This window comes from Ooceraea biroi, chromosome 4 (assembly GCF_003672135.1).
Source record: "Ooceraea biroi isolate clonal line C1 chromosome 4, Obir_v5.4, whole genome shotgun sequence".
NCBI lineage: Eukaryota > Metazoa > Arthropoda > Insecta > Hymenoptera > Formicidae > Ooceraea > Ooceraea biroi.
The window spans coordinates 9,469,041-9,490,345 of record NC_039509.1 but is presented as its reverse complement, the minus strand read 5'-3'; the positions used below and the strand labels follow the sequence as shown (position 1 = coordinate 9,490,345).

Here is a 21,305-nt window from a genome sequence, read left to right as displayed (position 1 = left end):
CGAACATATTTCATGAGACTTCTCGTGAAAGAATAACGGTCACGTCCAAGAAACTTTTATGAACGATGAACTACTTTCTCTCGTAAAATCTGTTTTGAATGCATTCTCAGGTATTCGTTCTTTTATTTGACTCAATATTACCGAATTATCAAGACATACTTATATATTTCAGAATCGAGAACATTATTATACTCGACGATTTAACTTTATGATTGAAAATCGACCGTTCATTCGATTCGGTCTTTCCCATGTTCTTTAGGAAAAGCTCAGTCCACTGACGACGCCGTAAACGAGAATCTTCTCCGTGAAGCGGAAGTGGTGACCGAATATCTGTACGGCACGCGAAGTCGCGCCGCTGCGCGAAGCCTGCTGACGAGTCGTGCTTACGAGCGCCGAGACGAGAGCCAGGAACAGAGAAGAGGCAATTCCAATACCTATGACGTCTACATTATATCCTCCAAGCAGCAGCAACAGCAGTCGTCCAAGACACCCAATTCCTCGCAACAACAGCAGCAGCAGCAGCAACAGCCGCAACAATTGCAACAGCAACAACAGCAATCCAGGCGGCCGCGAACACTACAAAGAGGTGCCACGACGCCAAACACGACCGCATCAACCGCCAATCAGGATTTTTGCATGAGTCCAGACGCGAAACTGCGCTGTAACAGCAGCACATGTGACTTTTGGCCTCACTGTTCCCAGAGGGAGACTTTATATTCGCCGAATCAAGCGCCACCGTCACTCTATATGAAGCTATCGCAGAGCTACCCGGCGCATCAGAGGCTCTCCGACACCAGCAGTCACCGAGGTAGCGCCAGCTCGTCACCGGCTTCCCTGGAGCGGATGGACGATCGGGAACTTCGCGAAAGGGAGAACTCGAGAAAGGCCAGAAGCAATCAGCAAAACAATTCCAAGTATCAAGAGAGGCCCAAGAGTGTACTTAAACAGTCCAATAGGTGGTCAGAGGGAACCAACGGAAATGGTTTGTTATTTATTTAGTTTTAATTAATTAGTATAAAGAAAGAATTTACAGTGCACGTGCATTAAGCATTTTCTGCAAATGAAATAGGATCAAGCATGGAGAAGAGAGAGCAGATGCATCATCGAGTGTACCGAAAGCCTGATTTCCCGGGATCATTCGAGCTCGCTGATAACAAGGAACATAGAAGAGTGTCGCCCATCCAAGGAATGAGTGTCGTCAGCAGATCGCCCAGCAGTGGGCCGATTGCTTCCTCGTCGACGACCACCTCGTCGTCATCCAGCAGCGATATTTGGGTTACCACGTCGGATCGCACGGTGACGAAGAGCCCGCGTAACGCGAAGAGTTCTGGCGCGTCCACACCGATGGAGGATGCCGTGATCGGTTCGCTGAAGACGCTGATCGAACCACCGAAAGGCGGCAGCCTCTCCAGACCCGGAAGCGCGCCCACCCGCGGTGAGGATTCTCTCACGGGCGACATCCTTCTGGATCCCCATCAGCGATCCTTGTCTCTGCCAAAGTCCTTTCTGGCGCATAACACAGTGGACGGGTAAGTACGAGTTTATCGATTTCTCGATGTGTATTCTTCGCCGATCGAACGAGACAGAAGAGATGACGTTCTAATCTTGACGATGGTTACCGAGCTCCTCCGATCGAGCGACTCGACGGAGGCAATTTCGAGACAGGCTGCGAACGAATTCGCCTTAAACGTAATAGACCGCGTTCGTTTAAATCCTGCAATGAAATTTACTGGGTTGCCAGGCTACCGTGCCGCCGCGCGTTCGATTGCACCAGTAATTGGCCGATCGACTACTCCTGTCAGGTATTCCATTACACGTGCTTTGCATACGTGAAACGTGTTGGAGCAGGCTGAGAATTCGCTAGAATTGTCCTAGGAATGTCCTAGGAATCAGATTTAAGCTTTCGATACGAATGTTACGAATACGACGTTGAGTATTCTGCGCTGGGCAATCTTTGAAACCGATATTTATATGGCGTGCGATGTGGTTTTACGAATCTACCATCGCAGTGTAATTTTACATGTAAATTTTAGCGCGAGACTGTCCAAACTTTGAGTGATAAAATGAGATTAAAGGAGAGATTACTAAGAGAGATAGAAAGAGATCTTTGAAAAAAGGCACGTTGCAAAATGTCGCGGCTGCTGACATTATATTAATTACCTGCTAAAGGACACTCGCGTGGCTGTCGCGGGACAAGACCGTGACGTTGTATTTGTGTAAAAACTCGCGCGCTCTCGTAAAACGGCACGTGCAAAGCTTTCAATTAAACTGTCGCGGAGAGGCGTCGCGACGCGTTTCCGCTGTCCTTTGTTCAGCGTGTAAATGTAATTTTAGCGACAACCTCGAGCACTTTCTCGACACGAGCCATTCTTCGCTTGTTCGGTCACGAATGACGAACGTGATGCTCCCTCGATGATTATTTTCGAGGAAGAAAAGAGTAAGAAAACAAGAGAATGGAAAATAAGTTAGAGTATAATTCTCTCTTTCTTTTTCTTACCCTATTTCTGTACACACTCTGCAGTCGTATGTCTGTCGGTGAGTACGACTTTCAAGAGTGATTCTCGAACACTAGCGATAACAGCACAGTGCTGTCCATTCCGTGTGGAACATCCCACGGTGAGATGTTCGATTCTATCCCGAATGCATCGCGTTTGCATGTTGCGCATGTTAATCCCCGCGTTTTCTATCGTCGCGTTTCGCATGGTGTTGTCAGCTAAATTCGCATTCGCACAATCGTGCTGATGATAGGTCCCGATGCAGATTTCGAAATGTGCCATTATACTTTCTGTTAGTTTTCACTTTCGAGTCAGTGAAAAATGCTAATTAGTGTAATCCGTAACTTGCCTTCTCTATGATCTATTCTCTATGTTATAATTATCGTGCAATCTCTTAATGGTAATGCAACGAAAGCATTACGTCGATGATAAATTGTCGCGCAAAGAATTTGTTTCGAAATTTGTCTTTGTTCTCGATTTCGAGAGTGTACAAATATGCGCACACGTAAGATGTAATGCAATGTAATCCCTCGTTCGTCGAACCGGTTGGTTACGCGCATAAATTCGCCCACTTGCCGCCCACAGGCGACTCGTACCTTTGCCAAAACGATAGGAGCGACCATCCATTTTTACGAGATACTTTTTTACGATCTCTCAAAGATGCCACGTAAAATGGAGAATATGACCGAAGTTACATAATAGATTTTCCCTTTTCTCGAAAATGTGCGAGACCGGAATTATAACACGACTTGGAGTGCAGATTCTTGAGTGATACTCGACTTCTACTGTGCAAAATGGAACGCGAATTCTCGCATTGATCCCTCGCGATTCACGTCAGTCGGCCAGTCAGTTGTTGGTTTACACGCCATCAGACTTCCAAACTCGACATTATGCGCACCGAGAGTTTCCGACGTTCCTGAACTCGATACTTAATCCAGTAAACGCAAAGTTCCGCAACGCGCAGCTCTCCTTCTTTTCGCGGGAGGTAAAACTTTCAATCCATCGATCTCTTCAAGGTTTACCTTTCCTGCATCAGGGTAACACCGGAAACTGCGTGCGCCGAGGTTCGCTTGAGCGAAAGTCGCGTGTCGCGGAGGTGACGTTGGAAATTCGTAAAGGATCACACGGCGATGTAACATTGCTGGGCGACGGATACGAGTTCTATGGGAGACTTCAAGGAAACGGAACTATTATACTTTGCAGATCAAGCGAGAAAGCTAAAACTTTGAATCGCAAGTCAAAGCTTTAGGGAATCATGCCTTTAGGCAATCATGGAAAAAAAGCATTAAACCATTAAAATCATTAAAATCATGGATTTTTCTTCACTATCTCAGGATTTCATATTATTCGCGTGTATATATTAAACGCATGATAAGAAAACATTAATATTAATACTTTATAAATGATTAATGTGTTCACAAATATCCGACAAATCATTTATTTGTACGGACTTGTTATTTATTTCTTATTCGTCAGCACTATAACTACTGCAACTGCGATATCGAAAATCGTGCAACGCCCACCATAAATAAAAGCGACGATCAATAAATCATATAAATTATACCAGCCAGCAAATGAAAATATCGATCTTTATTTAGATCATCAAATCTCATTCCATACTATCGGCGCCATCGACCCACGCGATGACTGGCGTTTATTAAATATTTATAGAATGTTATCTATTCAAAGATATCGCATTCTGTTCACGACATTATAAAAATGCTCACTGTTCGATGTATCGCCTACTCCTTCTTTTATTAGATCCTCTTCGGGATAACTCGAGGAAACTCGGGAATATCCTTTAATCATATTCGTTGCTCTTTCATGCGCTTTAATCGTTTTAGAAGCTTTTTGATGAAAAGGCAAGTACCGTACAAAAGATTTCAGCAGTCGAAGATAATAATGAATTTTTTTCGGAAAAGGCACGTTTATTAACAGTTTATTCTCTGCAAAACTTGTGAGATTACTTATTTATAAGAGAACAAGAAGAGTTTATTAATGGTGATCGAGTAATTGTTTTTCATTTAATAGAAAACTTGAGAAAATTTTCCACGTATAATATATCGGTCTTCTCGCTGTCATTAAATTATTTGCCAGGTTCACTATTGGTCACGAAACATCGAGAGGAGTATCCTACTAAATTCCGATCAGCGGAAACGCCCACATGACTCGAAAAGTTGGTTCAACGCGTAGGCGAAAAAGCCGTCAGCTTCTCGATCCCAAAGCTTGATTCCGCACCATATATCGACGTCGGCCACGCCACGCCGCGCCGGCAGTATTAATCTTCGAGGATCGTAATTCGCGCGACAGGTGGTCGGCCGAATCTGGAGGCATCGACCGGCGATACCGGTTAGACACGGAAATTACCGTTTGATTGTTTAGTGGAGTATAACTGGCAATTAATACTCTGAATAATCGTAACCCTGAATAAGTACTTTGCAGACTCACGATTATGTCACCAGAGATTTTCCATAATTTTTCACATATCGAGAGATATATATTAGAGAAAATTCAATTCATTTTCACTGTGTGATTTCCTCAAAATACATTTTTTTTTACAATACCCCAAATCTATGCGATACGAGTGTTTGACATGAAATGTGACAAACTTTGTTGCAATGCAAACTGCTGCTGCATTGAAAAAGCTTGAAATAATGGATCGTCGCCATTTGCCGCTAATTGTTTTGGCCCATTTTGCTGATCCTCCCGTAGATGGACGTGGATCGATTTTACGATTGCACGTACCCCATTCGCATAATTGGGACAGCGCTGCACTTGATACACTCGAAAGCGTAAACCACGCGCCTCGTGTCAAAGTCAACCGGAAATTACGGTTTCTACTTGTCGGTTCGGTAGCGCAACTCGATGCCTTGATTAATCAGCGAATGGCGGCTCGGCGCATTTAACGTTGCGCCTCAGCTGCAGATAGGATGTGCCATTAATCACTTCGCGTACGTATTAAACTCGTAAAGATCAGCTAACAAACACGCCTTCTACGGTTCCATTAAATTTGTAACATTAATCAAAAGGGAGTGCCCTTGCCATATGCCAAATGTCCATGTGCAATTATTACGAGTCAAATTAATATCCTGTTCTGCGAATAGGAAGAAAGGAGGTCACTATAAAATCTTATGGAATAAACAAACAAGTGGCTTTCCAGTTGTCATCGTGAATTAAATCATGCAGATATTAAATCTAAAATGGACAGAATAAAAGATGGATTTTTAGAAAATGTGTAGGATTTCAAAATGTTTTTTTATACTTGCGGCATCGATAGTCATGACGATATTTGGGTGAAAAGAATCCGTTGAATCGGGATTCACGTTTCAAGCGCGGATTACGAAGCCGCGTTATGTCCGCGATAACAACAACCAGTTTTTTCTGCAATACCACATGTCACTGAGAGACGCGAGATCGCAATGAGTGTCAAGTTGAGATATACGCACCTCGGAGCACATAAATTAACTATTTGAAAAACTGTCTTCTCTTTTCACATAGGTAAGTCTAAACCTAGCGCCAGACTGCGTGATTCGTATTCACGATTCGTAATTCGTACATTTGTGAATAGTGTGGAGGGAAAATTCGTCGATTCGTCATGTGCGATTAGCCATTCGCACTGATTCGCTAGGCGAGCTTGAAACTCAAAGGGCGCGAATCATTACGAATCAATCCATTTGAATTATTAATGATGTTACTGCGAATCGCGAATAGTGTGGAAGATTTACATTGATGAATAACGAATTTTCCCGAATGTCCAATGAATTTCTACAAATCATGAATCGTGAATTACAAATCGCGCATAGTCAGTCGCTAGCTTAATGTCTCACGTTCGTTTCGCAGAAACGTGCGAAATTCTTATTCATCGACAATTTCGTCTCATATCTGGTCGTCCGAGCAATCTGCGAAAGCAAGGAATTCTGAAAACGCGAGAACGTAAACTCGCTGGCTTTATCGCGCTGGCATCATTGCCGCGTGCGCAATTAGGATCAAGCAACGGTGCACACGCGCGCATTTCTTTCCTCGTGAGACGGACGATCGAGCGAGAGGTACTCTCGCGGGTGTTCCGGCCGCGTCTGGACTAATTGCGATTCGGTAATTACCGCGCTTCGAAAACAGCGTGGCCGCTGCCGTCGCTGATGAACGAGCTTGGAACGAGGAAGACGGGTTACTGGCCTCCAGGATGGAAATCATCAATGTTCTCTGGACGTTCCTCCGCCCGTTTGCGTCTCCTCGCTCGTCGTTTCCCACCATCGCGCGATTTCCGAGCAAAATAAAATGAAAACGCGTCTGCGGTAGCTCGTTATTTCCGCAATTACTTGGCCGATAAATTACAATCGCGGGCATTGGTCCACGTATTCTTCGAGAAAAAAGACGATGAACGGCCAGCGATCTAGCGATTTGTGCGCTCATTGCTGAGCCGAGAGACCAAAGCTCTCGTAACTGAAAACGACGCGCGTTGACCGCATCGAAATAGCATATAGGACAGCTATTCGTCGCTATTAATCCCTCGGTTACTCGGGCCAGTCGCTACGACGGAATGACGGATGTATGCGAGCGGTAATTTTTTAACTGCACCGAGTCCGAGGCTTCGTGCTTTGCTCCTGCTTTCGCATCCCGTTGGTTCAATTATTCATCAGCGCGCGTTACACACCCGTCGAGAACTTTGCTCAACTGCACCGAGAAGCGACGGAGTCGTCCATTTGCCCTGGAGTTCCCTCTCATTCTTTTCTTCCGTTTTTTTCTTTTATTTTTTGTCTTTTTCCCCTGACATTCGAGAAAAGTGGTCCGCTTGAGCGTTGCTCAGTCCTTTCCACCGGTATTTCCCATTGCAATGCGACGGTGATCTCGATTTATGGTGACATTCCTCGATTCCCTTTCACACCAAACATTTGCGAATCATCTCGCGTTTTTATAATCTGGAAAATCCTACCGTCATGCTGGCTTCGTCGAGCATTATACCAAAATCAAAGCGATAGATGGCCTCGCTCAGATTTATGCAATGCTCGTATTTGCCTCGTCGTATATTTGCACTTGTGTACTCGGTACTTTACGATGGCTCCTGCAGCCAAGCATCAATTAGTTGAGGCAGTGGCTCATAGAAACAAGCTCGTTCTCGATGTTGCGCCCAGTCACATGGAACAGCTCCGAACTGGACTGAAAAGGGCAAGGCGTTTCCCCTCGCGTGCATTCACGTTTCGTCTTATTCGAATTTCCCGAATTGTTAAATGTGGTTTGACCAGACCTTTGACAGATCGTTCACGCAAGTCGTGCCATTTGTTCAACAAGCACGAACGATCGCGGAACGTACACGTACACGTCACGACAGGTGAATCGTAATCGCGTTTTAAATTTCAAACCCATATCGTCGGAATTAAGGGATCGGTATAGTCATGCTGTGTTCCCGAAACGCGGTCTTACGCACTCGCTACACCATAACAACAACAAACTAATTATTTTACGTAATACGGATTGAGATACAACCGCAAAATCCTGGATTATTAAATATTTGTGTTCAGAGAAATCACGCTGGCGCGATGTAACTTTGCTTTCGAAACGAAATACAGCCCGTTTCCGAGAACTCCGCAAGAGGAAGTTTCCTCCATTACTGAACCTGCACGAATGCTAGGAGAGCGAAGAGTTTTATGGCGTGACTCGATTGAATCCGACACAAAAGAGACCGAAAATGCGATTTGGCGTATTCGTCGATTCGCTGAAAACACCCCTTTCTTACTCCTGCGCACCGGGAAGTTTGACTGGGGATGATCTCTTTGGGAAGTAATCGCGAGGAAATATCCGTCAGCTCGGACAGAAAGATTCCCTTCGGCAATATGGTATCCCGGTAAGCGTATGCGCCTCCGAGCGCCTTCGCGGGAAATGTAATTAAACTGCAGTGGCGTAACGGGGTAGAAGCTTTACGCCGTCGTCAATATTAAGCGAGAAAGTTATTGCTGTATCGAACGCAATCTGCCGCCGTCAAATTGTAACAAATGAGGTAATTCCTGTCTGGCGGTCGGGAAAAAATTATGATAATAAATAGCATTGCAACTTATTTTGTAATTAAGATTTTGAGCGTTTAATAAATGTGACAATGACATTCTTATCGCAAACGTAGACCCCGGAAGTCTTTGAATGAACGATGGAAATTTACGTATTGCCCGCGGCAGTAGTATGAAGTTGGGAAACACTGGCAACTTGAAATACATTCGATAGCGCCCACGCATGCATACCTGGTGCAACCAGCCAATATTAGCGATAAAGCGATCGTTATGCGCCTTTGTTCGTCGGACTCGGGCATTCAGATCCGTGTACGTTGGACTACGCTATGCACTAATCTAATCAAACTTGTCGCAAATTTTTCCATTAGATTTTTTTACGGACTCGAATTAACGTCTAAACTAAAGGTTTAGAATTTCACAGCCTGAAATTACCTGATATCTTGATCGCTCTCGTTCTCATTGATCAATCTCTGCATTGCTAGACGTCGCGACAACGGCCGCGGCACGCGAGAAATAATAAATCGAATTTTCTTGTCTAATCTCATCGTGCGTGTCCGTCGCCAACGGGAAATTTCCGCTGACTTGATTATCGACTCGTTTGCGTCACGTCGCTCGGTCAGGACACGCGTAAGAGAAACTTTCCTTTATATCAATTATTCGCGAGAAGCATCTTTTTTCAGTTGAAAATCCGGCATCTGTCTCTTTTTCGATTCTTCGGTCTTTCTTTTTTTCTTCTGAGATTTCTTTTGAGATTTATCTTTCGGGTTCGAGCGAGACGAGAGCATAGTTCGATAGGAAATCCTTCCCAAACAGGTCTAGCGCTGTAACTTTGCGCGATAAGGAATGCGAGCACAATGCTCTCGCGCGTCGATCTCGCGCTTTGTGATTCATAAACCCGTCGTACCATTATCGAGCCTCGTTCCTCGTGACTAATCGATAGTCTGCCAAGAGGATCGCAATTACGCCCGTTCATTCGCCACATCGCCGTTTATCGGTACTCGGCTATTAAATTAATGGAATCGTATTAACGCACGATCCGCATGGTCTGCTCAGTGCGGCGCGGCGGAAATAAAGGCTACCGGGCCTTGGGACCCTCGCAAGGCGCCCTCGAGGGTTCGGGCCCTCGTTGACCGCGATATCCGGATTCACGCGAGCGCGAAAAAACTCGATCTCGAACGGGAGGACCTGTCCGCCTGCCCTGCGATACCTTTCCCTCCTTTCTTTCCACCCCTTCGTCTGGCTCGTGAAAGAAGCAGGCAGGTAGGGCAGCAGCAGCAGCAGCAGTAGCAACGGCAGCGAGCGGTCGGCGAACCGGCTCAATCATTCCAAAGGTGCAACGCGCGGCGCATCGCGGGACGCGCGGCGCGTCACCGGCTTAGCAGGGCGCTGCAATCGACGGAGCAGTACGCCGCGTGCCGCCGAGCTGATAGCATGTGGTGGTCGTTCTCGTCGTCATCTTCGTCGATAGTCTCGATATTCATCGCCGCCCGCGTATTTGCGCTCGCGCACATTGTTTACCATTGCGTGGGTTCGCGCACGCGCGCGCTTCATTGACGGATCGTGAATCGACCGGTGCCGAGTTTGTGTGGATTTGGAAGCGCGATCTGCGTCATCGCTGGATATCGATGAATACTCCGGTACTTGTGTGTACAAAAATCATTGTTGAAGAATAATTTTTTAAAGTCAATTGGCAAAGACGACTCGGAACGTTTTGTGCATGATCAAGATTGTATCTCGACAGGGTCTACAACTCTGTAATTGAATATTTCTCTCAACATTTTATATATGTATATTTAATACTTTTAATAAAAAAAGGAATAAAAATTCTTGATTTAATTACAGAGGCACCATGAAATAAGAGAGAATATCGCGCGCAAGTTCGGATTTCACAAAAACAATAATTTATCAAATTGTTGCGCGTGTACGTGAACGTAACGAAAATGTCACTACGTCTGCGCTGCAAATAAATCATTTCGCATATTGCACCGCGCAACACGAAAATAATTTCGAGCGCGATAAAGGGCGAGGGTGAGATAGATCCGTCGTGGCACGGCTGAGGCGCATGCGCGCGCCAATTTTTCCCGTCCACCGACATTTCCGGTCTCGTCGAGACCCACGCGAAATTACATCGCACCCACCACCGTTAATTGCGCCGAGGTCATCGGATCTAGAGCCGACGTTTCGCGCAACCGTGTAGTTCCGGCATAAAAGACAGAGACGGAAAACAGGAAAGGAGAAGGAGAGCCGAAGTAACGCGGAATTTATTTCCGAATCGATATCACGTCCCGCTAATGACGTTTCTGATTCCACTGTTTATTAAAACAATTTTTATTTTGCCGTCATGGATCTCTACCACGATCGATAGACGACGAGCACGAGGAGTTGAAAAGGAGATTGGTCCTTGCCAGATGCACGCGCGTGCGCGTGTGGACGCGTACGTTGACCTTGAACACTCGAAAATAAGCCTGTACGATTCACTTCAGGCGAAGTGGGTCGATCGGTAGCTATGCCTTCTCGCAACGCAAAAGACTCGTTTATCTTTGTCCAGTCCAATTCGAAGAGATCCACCAGGAGCATGATTTTCGTTCTCTAGCACCTGAAATTTCATTTGATTATTCTTCTCTTGTACGAAAAACGTATTTGATTATATGCTTATTATTAATTATTATTATTATTATATTTTTATAAGAATTTAATCAGTTTCCCTTTCGTTTCTTCGGGAAAGATTGAAGAAATAAACGTAAAAGCAAGTCTTGTCAGACCGGAAGTCCATCTCGTGGCGCAACGATAACTTGCACGTAACCATGCGAATAAAATTTCGAAACAACCGCGACTAATCAAAGCCCTCGGAGGGACATTATGAAGAATTTTCACGGAAAAGTTGTTTGCCTTTGACGATCCGCGGATCTTCGTTGAATTCTTCCGCTGACGTAAACTTGTGTGTCGGAGATTCTCTCTTCTTCTTTTTCCTTTCCTTCTTTTTTCCGCGAGATGCAAAGCGAGGTCATTGCAGATTCCGGATCCTCGCGATGCTACGTGGCGCTCCACGTTTATCGCACGAGATGAATTATCAATTTAATTAAGCGAGACACGGTCGGGTAGTCTCACGCGAGACTGTCGCCTTGCTCAATTTCTCTCGTGATAATTCTATGAGCTTTATCTCGGATAACATTGCTCTTGTGTACGATCAATGTCTTCTTGGAATCTATCTATGTATCTCTGTGTTTATATATAACAATTTTGGAAAGAGATTTTACTTTTACGTGTTTACTTTTGTGGACCAACCCGCAGACAAAGATATCGAATAAATGGGCACTCGAATAATAAATCGATCAAGATTCATTATGGTAAATAATAATCCTTATTGATGATTCGAAGATTCCACGGGATTCCACTTGGTTGTCTATTCTTCTTCAAATCAAGCAGAAGCTCTCCCTCAATTTAACCGTTCTCAATTATTCCCAGAGTGCTCCGCGAGATGTTTTATCGACTACAAAACGGTATTTCTCCAATTCCAGAAATTCCATTTATTTCACCTGAGTATTCATGGACTTGATCATGATCATGCACACGCTGCGATTCTCAAAAACAGCACTTTGTTTTAATCTCTTGGAAACAATTATTGTCTCTTTCTTTTATCAGCAGATTAAGCTAAATCTATTGACTTTGTGGAACAAACGGAATCTGTGATTGAAATCTAATTGGAAACGGAATTTAAAAAATTTTCGAAAACATCGATGTATTGTTGTGTCGCGTAATAATAATAATAATAAGACAAGATGTAACATTTGTGTTTTCCACATGTATTTCACGAGGCCGATAAGATAAGCGAACGTGTAAACGGTGTACAAGGCCTCGTTGTGGACAGTGAAATGAGTGAAAAGGATAGCGCAGCGTCGTTGTCGAAGAACCGAGAAAGGGTGAGCGGAAGTAGCTTTTGGAGACACAGCTGGCACTGTTCTGCCTATTTGCCGACAGAATCGTCCCTCGCAAGACTCACCAGTCTCGTTTGCAGTTGGGAGAACATGGCGCGAACTAAAACCGACAAGTAAGAACATCGGTGTCACTTGCTTTGATTAACCGTATAATATGTATAAGAATCATTGCAATTTTCTTAGCAAATTGAAGTATTTAGAAATTATATAATAAAACAACCTTTTCTAAAGAACTATCTGCGCATAACATTATATATACAGGGTGTCCGGTAACTCACGACTCAACGCTCGTGAGTGAATAAAGAGGACTGAACTGAGTGGAAAAGTCCTATACCATTTTGCAATTTTCACAATAGTTAACGAGTTATTAATTATTAAAAATCGCTATATTAGTCCGGCCTATCGCCGAATGTAAGTGTGCGGCGAGATGCGACCGCCTAGCGATCAAAGTTGCTAGGCGCGAGAAGTTGTTTATTACAAATGGCAGGCCTAGCCATTGCCACTGTGATCGCTAGGCACTCGATCGCTAGGCGGTTGTATCTCGCCGCGCGCTTGCATTCGGCGGTAGGCCGGACTAATAGCACGATTTTTAATAATTAATAACTTGTTAACTATTGTGAAAATTGCAAAATGGTATAGGACTTTTCCACTCTGTTCAGTCCGCTTTATCCACTCACGAGCGTTGAGTCGTGAGTTACCGGACACCCTGTACATTTATATGGTATGAATATAGCCAAAGCCCACTTTTTTCCATTTCCGCGAAACTACCTATTCTGTTCTATCGGAGATATTTCTATTTGATTTGATATCAATTTTTAATTTACTGTCAGTCAATCAATATTACGACTCGTATCGTTTCGTTTCGCCTTTTTCCGCTATGCGCGATATGTTTCCTTCCTTCCAATGCCAATAGAGGATATACGGATATATTTTTTTTATTTTGCATTGCGAAATACATTCAAAATAGATTCAAACAATCTCGTGCTTTAATTCCTTGACGTGATATCGAAAAAAAATAAATTCTAAATCCACCCAAAATTCTCAATTATAAATTTTCTGACAAAAATACATTGACTAGTTTGTCACTTGAACAACCCTTTAAAACAAATTTTATAAATTATTTTATTAAAATTATGTTTAACGTATATACGTATACATCTCAACTGCAAAGGCCCTTGCACAATAGGTGATAGCGATAGGCGATAGCGATAGCAATAAGCGATAGCGATAGGCGAAATTCGGAAATTTTGTCACTATTGCCTGTTCCGTTTTCCATTCTTCATTGGCATATGCATTTTCTATTTCTATTACTGTGCTATCGCTATCGCTATTGCTTTATACTATTGCCTCTGCTATTTTTCTATTGCTATCGCTATCGCTATCACTATCGCCTATTGTGCAAGGGCCTAAATTCCATGTATTATATATATATATATATTTATATACATATATATATATATATATATATACGTATATTAAAAAAAGAGAATCTTTAGTATACATGTTAATCAACAATCAAATAATGTTCTCTAGTGCAATCCATCGAAATAATATCAATTTTATGCTGCCAAGCAAATCTCCTGAAACACGGCACAAAGTTACGCGGTTACGGTCTAATTAACACACCGCCAAATTCTCGTGCTACCACGCACGCTTAAACAAACAACAAAATGCAAACTTAAACTTTCTCCGAGCACGTTGGGCAAGCAATTAAACGGTTATTAATACACACGCAGGCATTGAAGCTCATCGAGCAGCTAGCGCGTAAAAGTTACCGTTTACGCTCGACAGTAATTCAGCGCAAGTACAACTTTCCGGATACGAGTTGCGAGCGTATTATTTTTGCGAGCAAGTACATCCGATGTCATCGTCCTCATCTCACTCAGTGACTCTATCACGATTTTTCTAAATAATTTATTTTTTGTAATTATTAATTAAACAAATTTTTAATTTATTAATTTTCGAAACGGACATGTTGCGTTAACCGTGCGGCTCAACTACAAAGAACGAATAGAATAGCGTGTGTGTCGAATGTTGTTATGAATGCGGGAGTGTCATAATGCACCCGACTGAACATGCGAGTAATAGACAGTCACCTTTATCATCGAAATGAAATTTTCCACGACGTAGAAGCAAAGAAAAGCGGATAGAAGGCGATGTAATATCATGCTGGACAAGTATTTCATGTTTCCAACGCGTCGAACGCGAACGTTGATCGATAGGGCAAAAATACACGCGAATTGCGCGGCAATGGCGAACATTCGTATGCTCGAATGTTTAGTAACACCCGCATTGAAAATGCGAAGAAATTGATGTACGATGCTGTGACACGACAAATGATGAAAATTGAAAATCGGGAAAAGATTATTCGATCTTATATATATTACATTATGACAGGATGGCAATTACAGCGAGTGATCGAAATGACGATTCCTCCGTCCTCTCTTTTGTGCTGCGACATGCCCGACTGTCTTGAGAAGATCTCGAGCGTACGGGTTCTTGTACGTCTCAGGCAGGTTCTTCTAGGACCAGTTTTTCTCGACGCCGCGATGGCGCGCAAAGGGTTTCGTCCTCTTCCTTGCTCGCGTCCCTACGTGGACAATAGACGACGCGAACGGTCTCTTGAGCGACGCGTTTCATCGATATTGCATTACATATTTCTCTGAATCATTGTCGTGCTGATTCTTCATTTTTTTTTTCTTTTGCGCCAGCTCCTTCTCCCGATGATATCGAACGCGAATTATTCACGAGAGTAGCTCGGACTCGAGACTGCAACTCGCCTGCTGCGGCATCGTCACGTTCAAACAACTTCCCAGAATCCGTTAAGCTCTTCATTTTCGAAGCTTCGACTCCTGCGCCAGATTGAACTTCTCCCCGAGGAGCACGCGATTCAAGTTGGAAGAAAGAAATCACAAAATATATTTTTTGTAGTTTTATTTTTATCTTCATTTTCGGTATTGTAACTCAGGTCACGTATTGCTTCAGTTCAGGAAAAGAACGGAAGAAACGTGCGTTTTGTTCGTCGCTTCGGGCGCGGAACAAGCGTGCGTGCATGCGTGTGACCCAAAGTTTCACCTTCGCGCGAAACACGAAACTAGTGGGGCTAACCACATCCTTCCCATGGTGGTCGCCATTCACTGTCGCTCGCCAGCATCACGCACAATGCACGTACATACATCGCCACTGCTACGCGCGTATCCACTCATCCTCACATCCTGAGACGCATCTCGATAACATGAGACATGTCGCAATTTAATAGGACTATAGATGTTTCGGAGAATTATTGAAATACAGACTTTATGGAAAGCTGGATCTCAGCTTTCCCTTTGATGGATAAAACACATCGAAATCACGTACTAATTTCTCGCATAATCGATGCGATTTCGATGCGTTTGATCACAAGCTTGATAAGTCTCATAAAGTTATCAAATTACAAAGTTAAGATAAAATCTATAATCATGAATATGCATAACCGTGGCAATCCCATCGAGCGCGTGTTTTAGTACCTCAATCGTTTTCTCCGCAGGGCACTTGATGCCTGGAAACGAAGGAGAACGAAAGAAGACAAACCGGACGACCACTCCCTTTCGCTTCCTGGTAATTGCCGGTAATTACCGTTCGAATAGTAGTCAAAGGGGTAGACGCAAAAGCGGGTGGAGTTGAACCGCGAGAAATTGCGATCGAGTTTCATCGAGTCCACGAGATACGTACAGCTGCGGACATAATGGAGTATATCCATGACAACGTAGTCTTGCGAAGGTTCTCGAGGACTCTCGAAAATACTCGGATGGTCCTTGTCGCCCTGTCCATCCTGCTCCTCCTCGGACTCTTCTCCCGATAAATCATGTGATTGTTTCGTCATCCTCGACCGCCTTGTCAAGAGAAGCACACGGAAATTATCGTCGCGCAAGTTTCCGGGAAACTTAATAAAGATTTATGACGGAAATTTAATAAGCACCTCGTCTCGCGCCCGTAACTACGTACATATACCGTGAAGATGTTTGCACCGACAATTTACAGCTAGATGCAGAATTGTTCGAGGTGCAGCTCGTGCTCGAGCCACATTCGTTATTGATTGACTAGCTGCTTGAGAAATATATAATGAATACTTGATTTCGCATAGTGGAAAATTTCATGACTTAATAGAATTCTTATTGATATCAATGAGACGCTGACTGATGCAACAGTTCACTGTAACACATTAATCTATAAAAGCCGACGATGGTAGAGTCACGGTCAAAGAATTGCGATAAATTTTTGAAAACTTTGCAAGTTACGAGTAACGAACCTGTTCGCGGGATGGGCATAAAGAATCACGTTGATTGCTTCACTAACGAAGCACGCTGATGATGACGATAGTTCGCACGAGTTTACTGTCCGGAGATCTCCATCCGCATAGATTCGTCAATTTGATCGTTTGCGATCGGCGTCAGTTACAATGGTCCTCTCTATTGTCTCTCGTCTGGCAATTAGCGCCACGCTAACAAATCCAATATCGCGCGTCCGTACGCCTGAGAGAGGTCCGGAATTTCCGGTGAAAACGCTTCCCTGGATAAAGCACGATCAGAGAACACGTGTCCCTGTCCTCTTAGAGTTTGCATGGGTCAAACAAATCTATAAAAGAAGGTTGATTCACGAAAATTGGCGATCTATGCAAATAGACATACGTAGGTCAGAATAAGCGCGAATTCTTTCTGAAATCTGTGGTAATGTTCTCTGAATCCGAATAAGTAGAGGAGGCCGGGGTTGGTTGTCACAGTGTTGATTTTTCGGCTATTTGCTAGAATTGCTATAGGAGTTCGTCGGTATTGTCAGAGCAACAACTTCCATCAAACAGTGTAATTTCATGAGCATAATTACATAAAGTCCATTTTTATAAACGATTTCTCATTTTACTAGCTGGTAAGTAAATTTTTATGATGTTACTAAATTATTTTTATTAATTATTAAAATAACAGAGACATGAATTTTATTACATATAGTTAATAGATTAATGATTTGAAGTATTTAATTGTGTTTACAAACTACCTACTTTAAAAGTTAGACTATTTTAAAAAATGGTCCGGTGGGGCTGATTGTCTCAGTCTATAGTTGTCACACTGGGACAACCCAGTGTACAATCATCCTCGTATACAATAATTATATTTTTTATATGAAAATATAATTTTCAAATATTTAATAGGCCTAAATGTTTTTGCTTTTGGTTTTGCAGACAAAATTATAATAGCTCGAAATTATAAAAGGAAATCGAATAAAGGTCTTCTTATCAGCAGATGTTTAATTATTATGCTTCGAGTAATTCTGTTCTAAAAACTCTATATTTGCCAAAACTGCGAAACCGACTTTTTAGAATAGATTCTTAATATTAAACATTTTTTTCATTTGTATTTACTTAGTAGTGTTAGAATATTTTATTGTTTTTTCCTATTTCTCATCAGTAATATGTTAATTAGATTCATACAATAGATTTATTAATCGCTTAACAATATTCTTTTTATGTCATATTCTTCAGTTCTTGTTTAAAATGTTGTCACACTGTGACAACATTTTAACAACCAATCCCTGTATTTGAAACAATCAACTCTACAGCGGGAAAGATTGTCACACTTTGCACAAATTTTTTAAAGTTCTTGTAAGTGTGTTTACAATCATTAGAAAATTACAACTAATTTTTTAGGATGCTTTAAGTATAGAATCTAACAACAGTATTAATAGAATCGTGCATAAAAATAAAGTGTAAAAAATTCATAAATGAAAAGTGTGACAACTAACCTCGGTCTCTCCTAAAAGTTTTGTAAAATAAATGATCGTCAATTGTACTCTTCCACGCAATTCATGATTCAATGCTTATGCGAGGTTCCACCTCCGAATGCTACGACAAAATTTCTCGAATAAGGAAATTAAAATCATGTCTTTTTCGCGAACATCAAGGATAATATCGTTAACGTTAACGACACTGACGTTCCTGGACGCTTATATTGTCGCCATAAATTTTCCTTAGCGATCGCATGTTTAAGCCATGTAACGGAAGAACGCGCTATGCCGTTCCGCAATCAGACCGCATAATTAGGCTTCTTTATGATCGCAATCTCCAGTCCGCGCACTAGTTTCTTGCGCGTGGAAAGGGTGTGTCTAGGGTGTACTCTCCTCGCGAGTATCGGCGAAAGGAAAAGTACATATAGGTGCACGAGTGTAACCTTTGATGTACACTCGCAACATTGCTGAATTCATTTATGCGATGTGTGCCACGTATTTCAACGAAAGGAAATATCGTTCAAGTCTGCGAATGGAAAATATACATTGATACGAAAAATTATACATTGATTTTTCTCGCTATGCCTCGTTTACGAAAATGCGTTTATTCTCGGATTTATCTTGGTTGGTTCAATGCAACTTTAGATCTTGAACTCGTAATCATCTTTATGGTTAGTCGAAATGAATTTCGAGACAAACACATTGCCTCGCGTGAAATAATCGATTAGAGAAAATAAGGAAAAAGAGACAATTGTGGCACCGGTAACCTTTGGATCACAAATGCGACCTCGTTCTATACGACAGCGCGTGGTTGCTCGCAGTTCGTTCACACGAAATTGAAGCGCAGTGGGACGCGCCGTGCTCGAGCAAAGTAAGCCAGCTAATTACTACAGAGTCGCAAATTATACGTAGTGCACGGTACGCCGTGTATCTTCGTAGCTGGCGGCTTCGCGAGTAATTAGTTCTATTAATTAAGTGTAATGTCTCGCAACACGAAAGTATTTCTCTAACGTGTACGCGATACCGATATTCGTACAAACATTTCGTTTCGCAATCGATGATTTCATTTATATTTCTATCGAGACGCGGAGCGGATACACCCAGTAGACAGAAATCATGTGGGCGTCGATGAATTCCGTTGAGGCTTCATCGACGACGTCTTCGATTTTTGTCGCTGCTCGATTTGCCACGCAAGCACCTTTCTCTGCTTCACGACTAATCTTTCATCGACCATGTCTAGCGCAAGAGCTATCGCGCGCTCTGACGCTCCTCTCTAGATTATGAAATTTCTTACAAGTGTGCCGTGACGAATCTAGCCAAAGGGCGAATTCGTCTTGAACAAGAACTACGAGTCTGGGAAGAATACGTACATTGAAAAATGCAGATTAAATCAAATTGATGCTATCCCGTGCACCGTACACGAAAGAAGGAGAATAAATATTTTCAAGTTAAACTCAAGTTTATAAACTGGACAATTAAATCAAGGTAAAGGGAAATACAAATATAAATGTAAAACGTATCGATTATTTAATCTGGATTTTATTAATTACATTATAACAGTATTATTAATGAATATCCACCATGGACATTCGTGTTTTCTATCAGCATTTATCAAGTTGCTCGAATATCGCGAAGCGATATTTTATATATCGCTCCGCGATATTATATGGCTTCGGAACTCGAATATTACGTAGCAGTAACAGTAAAATACTCGCTCATAGAAATAATATTCTATGTATTAATAAATACTCTTTTCAATCTGGGTACTCCTTTATGGAGAAATGCGCTTATCGCATCGTTCTTGGCGGTTGATATTATCTTTTTCTCGCGATTGTCCTCACGTTTCGTCCAAGCTGAGATTAATCTCGGTGTCGCTCGCGCCCGGCTAGACAGTCTGGCTGCATCCGACGCGATATCAACGCGTCCGCGTCGGAGAGTCCGGAACCCGAGTGAATGGCGGTTCGTTAACCACCTGGCGTTACGAAATATTAACTATGCTTCGACTGATGTAGCCGGTCCTCGGTCTCACGGATTAGCATACGTATGCACGCGCCACGCGTCTTTGCCTCCTGCATTGTCAGCGTGCTTGTTTCTTTTAAGTTTCCACTATACCCTTTAGGTTTCCACCATATCTTTTAGGTTTCACCCATACACGTGTCATTCAAAAGCACCGACTCTAGTAACGTATTATTGTGCATTAATATTTCTTTGTTTGCCGATATCGTACACGATTCAATCGAGATTTACTACTCGGAGAGAAGACTCAGCTGTTTTAATATCGCGTTTCTGTCCGTAAGTGAATTTTTTATTTTTCGAGCAGATGCAAACTGCCAATTATTTCTGACATCGATCGCACTTCACGTTATCGGACGTTTCCCGGAGTAGCGCGCGATGGAAGATTTCTCACGGGACGTGAAACACGCGTACGCTATATCCATCTCGATGACAACAGCCAGAAAATAATAACATTAATCGTGGCGAGTGCTCAATTACGAGCATCTCTGACCTGCTGTCATTGTGACCACGACGTTTAATAAGTTTGCGCTGGTCAACCTGTCGTGCGCCTACGTGACTGCAACCTGACTCGTGATATCGATTTTCCGGAATCTCGGAATGCGATCCTGGGTGCTGAGCTCTTCAATTGTACGCTGCAGCCATTGTAATTTATTTGAAACGGTATAAACTAGCATGAAAGAGATGAAGTGTATTAAATAATCACAATTTCATATTTATATACCGAAAGAGAGATACGGAGAGAGTGCAGCGTAATCATCTCGACTTTTTAAACAAGATGCGCAAAAGCACAATTCTCTTTTAAGAATTAGAAACCAAAGTTAAATTACCACTCATACCGCCGTGTCATACATTTCTTTACGCGATGATAATCTGACCACATTAAATCCGGTGAAATCGATACAGTCATTCGTTCGCCATGCGTACATGCTCAAGATGCTCAACTATTCGAGAGAAACTCTGTAATTGAAATCACTATTTGCAATGTACGTTACTAGCTAATGGTAATTGACAATATCGCAACATATCCATGTTGCTTCCGCAACTTTCATTCAGCGTCTTTCCTTTAATTTGAATCAAAGACCAGTCAAAAGATTTTGCTGCATCGTCTC

At 42.7% G+C, this 21,305-nt stretch overlaps 2 protein-coding genes across 8 annotated transcripts in view; one reads left to right on the top strand and one right to left on the bottom strand.

Annotated features, from left to right (window-relative positions):
- Positions 1–21,305, bottom strand: part of LOC105282681 (upstream stimulatory factor 2) — a 97,826-nt gene that overhangs the window by 31,184 nt on the left and 45,337 nt on the right. The window contains exon 6 of one of the 7 annotated variants that reach the window (XM_011344875.3): positions 10,735–11,087. The exons of 5 other annotated variants lie outside the window; for them this stretch is intronic. In XM_011344875.3, the coding sequence (XP_011343177.1) occupies positions 10,971–11,087 (117 nt within the window). In that variant the 3' untranslated portion in view covers positions 10,735–10,970. Of the gene's footprint in view, positions 1–10,734; positions 11,088–12,355; positions 12,527–21,305 lie in introns of those variants that run through there. One more of the 7 variants, XM_011344880.3, reaches the window with a different exon arrangement.
- Positions 1–21,305, top strand: part of LOC105282683 — an 89,815-nt gene that overhangs the window by 25,340 nt on the left and 43,170 nt on the right. The window contains 2 exon segments of the mRNA XM_026969380.1: positions 260–982; positions 1,070–1,529. Of these exon segments, the coding sequence (XP_026825181.1) occupies positions 260–982; positions 1,070–1,529 (1,183 nt within the window).